This window comes from Ammospiza nelsoni, chromosome 8 (genome assembly GCF_027579445.1).
Source record: "Ammospiza nelsoni isolate bAmmNel1 chromosome 8, bAmmNel1.pri, whole genome shotgun sequence".
Lineage (NCBI taxonomy): Eukaryota > Metazoa > Chordata > Aves > Passeriformes > Passerellidae > Ammospiza > Ammospiza nelsoni.
In genome coordinates, this window is record NC_080640.1 from 7,322,869 (window position 1) to 7,335,458 (window position 12,590).

Sequence of the window (12,590 nt, forward strand, 5' to 3'; positions counted from 1 at the left end):
CAGATCCCTAAAAAAAACACCTCCGTACTTTTACACATGGAACCTTTGCTAAAGTAAGAATATTTAAATATTCTTCTCTTTTTTGAAGTGTGCAGTACTGGTGTTAACTAATTTCAAAGTACTGTCATTGCGACATCTGTTTTAGCGCCCTTTTTATCATTCCATTTATGAGATTGATGTGCAGGTATCAGTGGAGGGCGGGACATGGGCAAATAAAGGACGAGTTCCATGAAGTGCTGAAATGCTTTGCCATGCAAATGCTGTGCTGGTGACCAAGGAAGGTGTTGTGTCTTGCAGAACGCTCTGGGGAAGGACAACACGGCGGGCGTCTCCACCAGTCACATATCCGCGGAGAATTCCCTGGCCATTCCCACCAGCTCCTACCTAAGCACACAGCTCACCCTGATGGCACTTGCACTCTCACTCTCTTTGTCCCTAAGCTCATCAGTCGTCTTGTAGCTGCGTTACAAAAGGACAAAAGTGTTAAAAAAAAAAAAATCCCCCCCCCAAAAAAATAAATCTGTTTGCTGTCCTCTGTTGTTTATCTGGAATTCCAGGTCTGGGAGCTAAGCTGAGGCACTCCTGCTAGAACAGTCTCAGTCAGCTGGAATTTTATTTTTTTTTTCTCTCTAAAAAAAGCTTCTTGTGATATTTAGAGGCTTTGTGAAATACTTGGTGCAGTGCTACATTCCAAACCCAAAAGGCTTTTGGGCATGCTGTGTTTTAAAGAGACAGTGTGTAAATTTGCCTGTAAAGCGACCTGGTTGGATTATTTGAATAATTATTATTTTAATTCTGGCTTTTACCTGAGAAAGAAGATGATGGTTTTCTTAAAATCTTGTTTATCTCATTGAATGGTTTTGGTTTTCAAATTGATTGAACTTCAGACTATCAAGGATGCCAGGCTTTTGTCTAATGGTGAATGTTCTCCCAGAGAGTGGACTTTATGAAACTCCTTCATTTGATAAATCGCTACTGATGTTAAACTCTTTCAGTGTGTTAGCATTTTCCTCTTTAAATGTTTACGTACTGTAAGTGATTCTGCGTTCCCTGCTGAGAAGCCATTCTAATTCACATACAGGTGTAATGTATGTCTTTCAGTTCAATTCTCATAGAGTGTGGCGTAGAACCTCCTAACAGTACATATATCTTTTAATTATAATCATCTAGCCTTAACAAGAGTGAAGATTCTTTACATTAGCAAGATGCAGCCATTGTGAAAGCTTGATAAAGATACATTTCTTTAAATATGAGGAACAAATATTGCTACAGGGTTTCAGCTGTACAGTCTATGGTCTTCTATGCTTCCATTGTGATAATATAGTCCAGTTATTATACTCTTTGTTTAATAAAAAAATGACATACAATTTATTTGCTCTGCTAAAACATCATCATCTGTTTATACATACCTGATAATGTCAGATCGAACAGCTACAGGAACTTCATGCCTTACTTCTCTTATCAAAACATTGTAGAGGGACAAGAGGTAGTAGGATATCATTTAAACCGTTTTTATTTCTCAGAACTGCTAAAGCCAACACAGAAGGATGGTTGATCCAACTGCAAGGCAGCATCCTGCACATGTACCCATGTGATAGGCTTTTCTCACCCTGGTAGTTCCTACCACAGACCGTGGCATTGCTGACATGATGAACTGTTTGCAAGACCAGATCCATAAATTAATATAATGGTTTGGATGGCAGTGTTACCAGTAGACATGATTTAATGGCTTGGTTCCACTCAGTGGCACTGGCAGCCTGCGCTGGCTCATGATGATTTCCTGCAGTATCTAGAAGGAATCCTTTAAAGCTTTAAATGTCATCAGATAGGCAGCATTTCTCCTAAGGGCTGTCTTTATACCTTACTGTGATGGCTTGTTGACTGTTACAAGCAGTTATGTCTAAGTGATCAACAGTAATCAGTTTTGGTTCCTCTTGGAAGTAGAAGATAACTTCTGCAAGCAAGGAGTTCATCATGTTGAATGTACAGATTCACTCTGAGACTTACACAATTATGCCCTGTCCTGCACTGAAATGTCCAGACCAGTTATTTGCAATACAACTATAAAGTACAAATTACTATTTTATAAACTGCACTGAGGTTTGAGTGTGCAAAATACACATCTTGCTAAGAGACTATTAAATCTATTGACGAGTTCGTCTTTTGAGATTTTTCTTGGCTAATAATAAACACTTTCATAAATTTTGAAATTCATTTATGTACTCTTGATTATGGTCACATAACACAGGTTTCAAAGCGATTTGCATGTGATAGAATTCTACAATACTCTGTGCCACTGAACATAACAAATTAGACAATATTACTTTTTAATTCTGTGTTGATAAGAAACTGCAAATTACTTTCAAAGGCAGCAGAGCTGCTTTCGGAGAAGAGATATATAGACCATCATTACCAGCAAAGCCCATGTGGTTCCTGTTGCTCTTCTTGTAGAAGATAATCAAATTACTGAAAACTAGTGGCAGCAGAAAAAAGATCATGAGATTCATGATTTTTAAAATGAATCAAATTTTTTTATGTCAAAAGGAGTTGATAGTATAACCTATTGAAATGCTAATGAACACAGCATTTTAATTCAGAAGTCTGACATTATCCAATTAAAAATATTTTCAAAACAAATTCCTAAACATTATGATTATTAAATCCATGTTTGATCCACAAATCTTTCTCTGAAATACCATTTGTATTCAGCACATTAAACATTTTAGCCAGTATCGGGAATTTTAATAATCTCCCAGTATAGTATATATTTTTTGAAGATTTTTTTAATGTTTGCTTTGGTTGCAGTATCTCTCTTGCATTTAATACCAATTATTAGAGCTTTGACACTGCCTGATCCAGAGTAAAAATTATTGATCACTTATACTGTAAATAACAACTATTAAGCTTCTAATTACAAAAGAAACTGCTGGTTATCTGAGTCAGTGAGAGTTTCCTTTGGAAATTAAATTTATATGTAGTAGAGGAAAAAGTGGTGGTTTTTACAGGTAGCCAAAAAAGCTCAACAAGGCACTTAAGCTTTTTGTCTTTTAAATTAAAAATATACTGAAGTCATAGTTTAAAAAATTAAATTGCTTATTAAACAGGCAGAAAGTAAAAAATACCCTTATGAGTCTGACACTTTACAGGCATCATCATGCAAATATTGGAGGATTTTTCAAAGTTGCATGTGGTGTGGATGATGTCAGTTTAGCATGGTGACCTTGTCTATGAAGTCACATGCTACAGTATTGAATTATGCAAATTGTTTAATTTTTTTTCCCCTTTCAGTCACTAAAATATCATGTGTTGAGTGCCTAATGAACAAGCCTAGCCTGGACTTCATACAGCCCTTTAAAAGATTAATTTTATCCATATAACAGTAATATAGGGACTGTCCAAATAAAGATGTACCTAGAGATGATCTACTGTTCCAGTTGTAAATCTCACCAGTTCAGTTGTGTGTAAATTAAACCATGGGCTACCATAAACACATCCAAATCATCTTGTACTGGAACAGACACTGTCATCAGTATTATTAACAGCGTGTTTATGCTTCTTTTTGAAAGTAGTGCACACAGAGGTAAAATTGAGACTGAACTGAAATGTATGGCTGAGGTTTTGCAGTAGTCAGCGTAACTCTTCATTCCTCAAGCTGTTCCTGAAGGTGAACCTTTCAGATATTTGCACGAATAATAGCAGGAATAGCAGCAGGTGAGGGTTTCCCTTGTCCCAGTGTGGGTGGTGGCATCTCCAGCAGGCACAGCCCCAGGGAGTGACCATGCAGGGCCTTGGTCAGTGGTGAGGGGTGCGGCCCTTCCTTCACTGACCAGGCTCCCTGAGATCCAGCTCCTTCAGGAGGATGGGGCTGAGGTGCTGACCCTGAGCAGGAGCTGTCCATCTGTCCATCTGTCTCCACCAGGGCACTGGCCACTTCCCATTGAGCAGCTTCATTCCCACCGTGTCAGTAAGAAGAATTAGAAGGAGCTGGAATTCTTAATCATTTCAAAGCATGCCTAGACAGACTCTTGTCTGGAGACCTGTTCCCAGGTTTTGTGGGTTTTTTTTTTGGTTTTTTGGGGGTTTTTTTTGTTTGTTTGTTTGTTTGTTTCCCCCCAGTGAAATTACGTCCCTCTAGAGACCCAGCGTTTTGAACATGAGTGGTCACAATTTGTTGCAGTTCAAATTGGTAGACTGAAAACATGAAAGTATCTACTTTTGCAAAGCCTGTGCCACGAGGCTGGAGATCAAGAAAACAAAGCAGGAATCACCTTGAAATCTCAAGTTAATTAAAATTTTCAATTGTTGGCTAATGACTGTGATATTTCCATGGAGTAAAGATGGTGAGAAACCAGTGAAGTAGAAGAGCAAAACTCAGAACAGCTCCCTGAAGGGACATAAATCTTATGTATGTCAAGTGACAGGAGTATCTCATACTTAGGTTCTAATAAAAGAGCTGGATTCTGCTGCAGCAGCAGCTCCTTCAGAGCAAGCAGTAAAAGATGGAAGCACAAGCAGTTATTCATACAATTATAACTTTCTTTGTCTTCAATACCAAGGTGCATCTACCTCACTGAAAAATATGTTCAATTTATGACATTATTTCTTTCTGCATTAAACTGTTCTGCATTCTGCATTCTGCATTAAAACTGTTCTGGGCTAAGGAGGCCTCTGGGATTGTTTTATGCCCATAAGGTTAGTCAGATTGTACCTGATGTCCCTGACATCAAATAGAAATATATTTGGTTCTGATGAACTTGGCAGAGAAATTAATCCAGTGACTTGTTAAATATTTCTCATCTTTAAATATTTGCTTTTTCTCAGCAGCCAGTTCCTCCTGTGACATTTCAATTATTGGCTGTTTCAGCTTCTCTTTAACTTTGGAAGGTCATTTTGTCCAACTCCACAGTATTCAAGTTTATAAATTTGCCTCAGCACTGATTTTCTGGTTTTCTTTTTTAATTACAGCCTTCACTTTTGAGAAGAAAAAGATGTGATCAGGAGTATGTCTCCACTGAACTAAGAACACCTTTAACGGGGAGAAAATTGAAAGTTCCCATTTTATCTCTTTAGCACTGGTTTGACTTGAATAATCTAAAACATTATGTTGTTATTCCCCAGATGGAATTTAAAATTTAGTTTGGTACTGAATAGGATTGAAAACTTTCAAGCTCTTTGCAAGCTATTAGAAATATTTAAATACTTCTAATGTATTTTCCAGTTGGAATTTCAGTCAAATGGATAAAGTCTCATTAAATAGTAAATTCTTACAAGAGTAAGAATTCTCTGTGGGAAATTTTGATGGCTCTGTTCTTAAGGTAAAATCAGGGAGGATGATGAATTCTCATTTTTGACTGGATATTATCTTGAATTTTATACACCTTGCTTCATGTTCTCTTCTGATGTTTGCCTCCAGGCAATGTTTATACTTAATAGATGCATATTAGATGTGGGCGCCTCAATAGTCAGAAGCCAATTCCTGCAACTCCTATAACATGTTCCATCTGGTTTTTATCATTCATAAAAACATAAGCAACAAATTCAAGATGTGGCCCAAAAATTACCTGAATTTTAAAGGAGCACAGAGTCAACAAATTTCTCAGTAGTATTTCTTACCAAGATAGACTGTGATATTCTAAATGGGTACTAAACTACTACTATCATCTAGACTATTCACAGCAGTTCTCTGAGCACATTTAACCAGAGTTTAAACCAGTTTCTATTGTTTTACCTTATTCAGTGCCAATAGCTGTTGCCATGCACAGGATTAGAGATAATTGTTGCCTAGATTAAAATACCCAAATCTTTGCCCCCTTTCACCTGCTGGTAGTGATTCCAACATTATCATTCTTTTGCCCTGGTTTTTAATCTGCCAAAAGGAGAACTTCCTAGAATCCAGAAGAAAATAAGTCATAGATTTAAGGTAAATTTTCCTCAAATTTCCTCCTTTCAAAATACCAAAATATTTGACTTCTTACAAACCTCTTTCCTCCAAAGCCTTTGTGTGTGCTCCGTCGCTCAGGCCTGTCCAGCTGGGGTGGTTTATCCCCCACTAACAAACCTGTCAGAGCTACATGCTGACAAATCAGTCATGGCAGGCTTGCTAGCTGCAGCTCCTCAGCTGAGCAGGGAGTTGACTTTTGGCCTCTGCACTTGTCCTTAGGTCAAAGCTTAAATGCTACAAAGGCTGAACCCCACGGATGTGTAGTGAGCCACAGGGAGATGTAAACTCCTCCAAGCACAGAAGCCAGCACATCTACTGAAACTCTGGAGTAATTTTCAAAATAAGATTAAAACTATATTGTCCTCTCATGGTAATGTTTATGCAATAGGATATATATGGAATAGGATATATATGACAGAAGGAAGCTGGAGAAACAGGAGAAAGCCTGAAGATGCAAAAATTACTGTTTAGGGAACCACCATTTATTTTAGCAGGAGATACTGCAGAAAGCACACTGCTGAGAGAGAAATGTGTGTCCCACTGAGGATAAAACAGAGAAATCATGGATTTTTTCTTTGACTTTTGTGGATTAGCCCATGGAAACTGTTCCCCCTTCTGAGAAGTGAAGCAATTTTTTTGGGAGCATGCAACCTAAATGCTGGGAGCACAGGATCTCCCTCTCACATCCCCAGACCTGGTTATTAGCAATGACATCCTCTGCCTGCTTGGGGGTGAGACAAAGGCTTTAACCTTTAAGTGAAAGTTAGGACAGAAGGAATGTTTGCAAGGGTTATTAGAGGTGGAACAAAGCCTCACAAGGGGATTGTGCCTGGCAGTCAGGAGTGCACAACCCAGACTGAGCTGAGTCATACATTTCTTAAAAAGAAAACTAAGAAGAGGTAAAAATTCAAAGAAAAATATGGTCTGGATTTTAATATTGCTGCTTTTCTGGGAAGTGCTGCATAAAATCAACCTCTTACCTCTTCCCAGTAGCCTACATTGTTTCTGGATAAGAACAAAAATAAATCCCAAGTGCAGTCAGTGGGAGAAATTGCTTCAAAGCACTCCAACATGTGGGAAGCTTGACTGGTGGCAGTTATTGATCTCCATGTTCTCCCTCCCCCAGAATTATTGCTGCTGAGTTTGCCCTGACAGGGTTTGTGTGAGGTTTTGTGCAGCATTACCTAGTACTGAAGTGATTAGCTGTGATTAGCACTGCTCTGGCTGGGAAGGTGCATGTGTCTTCCACCTGAGGGTGGGTTGAATTTTGCACTTTTTGTGTAAGCTACAAGTTGACGAGAGCTGCAGCAGAAATGAAATAGCAGGAGAAGGCTCACAATAAAAATAATTTTTCTTACATCATTATGATAAAGGTTACAGGTGAAGATAAAGGTAACAGGTAGCATTTTGACCAAGGAGGACTGGCATTCACTGTGATCTAAGGATATCCAGTGTTAGTGTTTTCCTGCACTTTTTTCCACCTATTTTTTCTCTTTGTCTTTTTCCAAAACTGTCTAGAACTTGCTTCCATTTTCTGGAGGAAATTCTTACACAAACAGTTACCTTCTTGTGCAACTTCTGTGTCGTCTTAGGGATTTCTGTACATCTCACTGCAGGTTATTCTGTGTCAGGTCCTCAGTCATAATGGCTGGTAATTTGTTGTAAAAAAACCCCCAAAAACCACTGTTCACTTGTTCCTGTTGACTTACTTGCTCTGAGGACGTTGCTCTTTGGACTGTCCACACTTTGGAAGTCAATCCATGATGTTTGGCGTTTTCTGTTAGCATAATCCTCCTGCATTAGTGTTGTACATATCCAGAAAAAAATCCCTCTCAATAAACATTCTTCTCTTTTTTTATTAAAAAGCATGTTTTTGTGAGAACAATTTCCTGGTTGTTTTTCTTCTGTTTTGATTTATTATTAAAAAAAAAAAAAAAGGAAGCTTAACTGGCAAAAAAAAAAGGACAACAAAGTTGATCTCATTTTTCCCTGTTGTTTTGCAGTCTACCATGATCTAAGAAAATAAGAAATAAAGCTTTTTCCCTTTAAATATCTGTTCATTTGCTCGCTCCCTAGTCTCTTTGTGTTAGTGAATGTGGCCTGCAAAATGACAATGAGCAGGCAGCATCAGATGGAGATGATGGAGGGACGGGCAGGAGCGGGGCCAGCTGGCCCTATTCATGCTTGTTCACTCTCTGGCACGCACAGACAGCTCCACACCCATCCCAGCCCTTCCTCCTGCCAGGCCAGAGAGAAAGGGCTCGCTCCCATTTCCACACAATGGCAGCAGCAGAAGAGCTGCAGAGGCTTTGAAGACAAAAGCTCTAGCGGGAGGATATTTTAGGAAATGCAGAGTGTGCTGGGAGAGGAAAGGGAAGGTGGATAAACAAAGCTTTCGGGATGCCTTGCCTCATGTTGGTGACTGAAAACCAGGAAAATTATTTCAGCATGTACTTGTATCCAAACTGATATTTAACAAATGAATATATTATGAGCAAAGAGCAATCACACTCACCCATGTAAAAGCTGCTGCTCAGCACAGGGCCAGAGCCTCCCACCATTTTAAGACCAGAGAGTTTAAATTGCTGTTACTCAGAGAGAGAAGCAAGGTCTGGGGGCAGGATGCGAGAAGGAGAGATGGGAGTGGTAGAGATGCACAAAATCCAAGGTTAAAGATCTGCTCTACAAGGGCCAAAAACACTTTTCCAGCTAAATCATCATCATCATGCTTTGGCAGCTCCAGGAGGGTCTGGAGTTGCAGGGGTGATGCAAGTAGGAGATGTTTAGCTGTCCTGGCACCGTTTGCTACCCAGATGATCTGTGTTTCAGGAGGTGGGAGGGGAAGGCAGCGCATTCTGTTTGGCAGTATCCAACACTCAGCTTGGCTCCCTGGACCAGCTATTGAGGTTTCTTGGATTTCGGAGTCATTCTGCTGCTATTAGTTCCTGTGGAGAAAGTGCTCCAGGTTCTTCAGCTCCTGCAGTGCCATCTTCCAAACATTTAACCATTTCAAAACCTGTTTGGAGAGCATGGTGCACAAAAGCAATCAAAATGTTTGCCAGTATGAGTTAGCATTGGACTTTCCTTCTACCTTTCCCTCATTCTTTGTGCTGCCACAGCTCCAGAGCAGTGAAAAAGGAGGATGAGGATGGAGGAACAGCAGCGAAGCCTCCACTCATGAGGTACAGCTCCATGACAGACTTGCTGAGCAGCCTCTCCTGGGACAAATGAAACCAAGCTGCTTTTGACATCACTAAGCAGCCAACTGTGCACGACCAGATGGATTCTTCAGTGTGCCTCATCTGTGGGTATGATTTTTAGGCTGTGTTTTGTTTCTAGGGCTGGCGGGGTTTTTGCTTTTAATTGTTCACACGTAGGCTGCCTTTGGCAATTTCCCTGTGGGCTGACAGATCATGGCAGTTAGGGCTACTTTTCCTGGACAAAGGCTGGGCAAGTTAGTGCCAAGGGACTGCCTAGAAGGTGCACAGACATTGCATTACACTGCCCTTGTTCCACATGTAGAGGTTATGCTGTTTATGAAGAATGACCCCTCATAGCATCCATCTCCTGTCATGACAGAGGGCACCAGCATCCTCAAGAAAAAACTGAGTTCTCTCTGCACTGTCCTGGCTGCCATGTGCAAAACAGTGCTCATCACACTTTGGCTGACTTCCTTTAGGTGTGTTTGTAAGGTCTAGTGATGCCTGGATAGTGGGGTTATCTACTTTACATGGCTTTTACAGAATAATTTCAGTTTAATGGGCAGAGACATTTTAAATGACGCCCTGGTAAGCAGATGAATAGTTTGGCATCTTCAAAGCAGGCATGGACAAAAATGGACAGGATAGAGGGGCAAATCTGACACCTTCCCAGTTGGAGTTTTCTTGGAGATGCATTTCCAGTGTGCCATTAATTTAGCAGAGTTCTAAGCTGCACAGGGAAGGGATTTTGAGAGGGGATCCTGACCATTTCCCAGGCATGCTCCTAGAGCTCTCCAAAACCCTGTGCCCAAGCAATCAGCCTGCCCTGACGCTTGCACTGCTCCTGCATGTTGGCAAAAAACCCTGTCTCTGTTATTGTCTGCTTCATGCTGAGTTCTGGTTTGTGTTCAGAGACAGAAGTATGATTTCCTGAAACATTTTTTTGGTCACAATAAACTCAGTTGTTTGGGTGAGATGCGTGTCTTTTTTGGCTCTGAATACAAATTACGCCCCCTTATTCTGCGTTATCAAAATTTTTTATCTGTATTAATTACAGAAAACTGCAGAGCAACAGCGAGGAAAAGCCAAAATAGGGACTGGGAAATGTTGCTCCATAGTTATTGTGCAGAAGGCTTTTTGGATTGGTTGTTGTTGTTTTTTTTCCCCCAAAGAGGATGATAGAAAATCTTTTCTCTGAGGTAGAAAGTGTAGTTTACAGAGTCTTTAATAAAAAATGCATTTATCTTTTGTAGCATTATAAAATAAAGTCTTGTAGTCAATTATTTTGGAAGGACGTGCAATTCAAATCTCTGAATTGCTCTTGTATATATGTTTTTAAAAAGAACAACATTCCACACACAATATTCTCAGAGAAGTTAACTAAACAGATGGTATTTATCTGCAGGTTTGCAAGTGTGCCACATCCCTCTTGCTTTCAAAAGAGATGTTAACACAAAAATCTTCAAGAGAAGCAGTTGGAAAGTCTCCCACAAAGTGCACACACAGATATAAATTATAAAAACAAAAATGTAAAAATAAATCTGCATTTACCAATCCACTGCTGGCTTCATTCTGGTTTGGAGAGGCTCAAAGGTAGTATTAACCTGGCTGTGCAGTTCCATTTGCTTGTTTGTCAGAGGTCAGAATCTGGTGGATACAAATACAGTTTAGCTTTTATTCGTCTCCAAAACAGTATTTGTCAATATTTCAGTGCTGTTTTGAGCAAATCAATGGCTGCACATAACCCACTGCCTGAGGGCTTTATTATTAATACAAATGTAGGTAGGCTAAATATTGAGTGACATTATTAGAAAGGGATTGTCCTTCCCTCTGTGACTTTGACTGATGTCAAAGGAACATAAAGCTCACTAACAGTAACCAGGTTTCTGCTCATACTTGGAAGAAACTGTCCCTCCCTGTGTGCCCATCATGGGAGCTGTTGAATAATGTAGGGAAGGTTACTCAAACTGAGTTTTAGAGTGCTCGCAACCTGAGTTAGCATCTGGAAAGAATTTCTTCCCAGGTGAAAGGCTGAGGTGCCTCCATTCAGCCTTTAAACTGGGACAGATTAGGCCAATGTCTGAGAGGCTCCACACCCTTCATCTTGAAATGTTGCATGCAGGGCTGTGACATAAGTAAAAACAAGTATGTCCTGGGGAATCCTGCTTTCACATAAGCTCTCATTTCAAAAAATGAAAAAAGAGCACACATAATAATACTTACAGCTGAAGTAGAAGTCATTTCCATTTACAACCCAGTACCTGAGTTGCCTCAGGGACTGGGACCCTTGCACAGATATTCCACTGCCACATTAACCTGGCCTGAGGCTGGCCACTGGTGCAGTCCTGTGCCTGCTGCATCCCAAATGCCACCACTTGCAGCAGCCCCAGTGGGCATCAGGAGCAGCCAGATGCAAAGCTGAGATGCTTCCCAGGCACACAGCTGGCTGCAAGGACAGCCCTCCTGTCAGCTCCAGCGGTGCCCAAGCAGCTGATGTGTGATGGGGCAACTCACTGCTCAGCTGGGCTGTTATTCTCTTCAAAAATATTTAACCTGAGCTCATAGAAGGAATACTGTTGGCCAAAATAAAGAGATAAATAGCTACATTAATACTGCTTGGTTAAGTATGGTCAGTGTGTTAAGTATTTCTGTAAGATCTCATTCTGAAGTGGCTATATATATATATGTGTGTGTGTGTGTGTGTGTGTATGTGTGTATAACTTGCTTTTTTTAAACTGACTTTAGTAATAGATGGGTCAATTGTGCTACTTGAAATGTGGCAGTGAGATTTTTTGAAATGCCACGGATTATAGAAAAAGCAATGAAGAACAAATTTGTGAAGTTGTGGGATTTCTCTTTTGATTAGAGGCTATCTACACTTGACAATAACTTAACTTTCAACACCCAGTGACATTAATTTCACTTGACTTCCTGTTTTAAGGTCAAAAACATTAATCAGCACTTCTATCATTAGCTGAGTTTCCTTTTCTATTAAGCGATTATGATCACTTACTATTAATGAGTCGTGAAGTTTTAATAAATTTTTGCTAGTGTGAAATTGCTAAACAGTAATTATGGCATATACTGTATGGATGGTTTGCTCCACAACGTACATTTTACTTAATGTTGGTTAGAAACATCTACAAAAAACAACAGAAAGTAATTAACTAGTTACAGCTGAGGATGCAGAATGGCCTTTTTCACCACAGTTATAGTCAATAAAAAGACAAAGCAGGTCATTTTTTTTGTCATTCCTGGAATTATTGTATTTCTGGACCTTGTGACTTTGCAGTTCTTTTTATGAAATGACACTGCCAAGGCTGCTTACTAAACAGGGGATGAAAGAAAATATCACATCTTTTAAGAGCTATTGTTTTAACTTGGGTTATATTTCTACAGTTCTGGCATTGAAACAACAAGGTTAAAAACAAAAGCCAGGCCCTCTCCAT

The 12,590-nt window shown here is 39.8% G+C and overlaps 1 protein-coding gene across 2 annotated transcripts in view; it reads left to right on the plus strand.

Moving 5' to 3' along the window:
• Positions 1–7,826, plus strand: part of GFRA1 (GDNF family receptor alpha 1) — a 139,382-nt gene extending 131,556 nt beyond the window's left edge. For both annotated transcript variants that reach the window (XM_059477208.1, XM_059477210.1), the window contains exon 9: positions 298–7,826. In XM_059477208.1, coding sequence (XP_059333191.1) covers positions 298–459 — 162 coding nt within the window. In that variant the 3' untranslated portion in view covers positions 460–7,826. The remainder of the gene's footprint in view (positions 1–297) is intronic.
• The last annotated feature ends 4,764 nt before the right edge of the window (positions 7,827–12,590 follow it).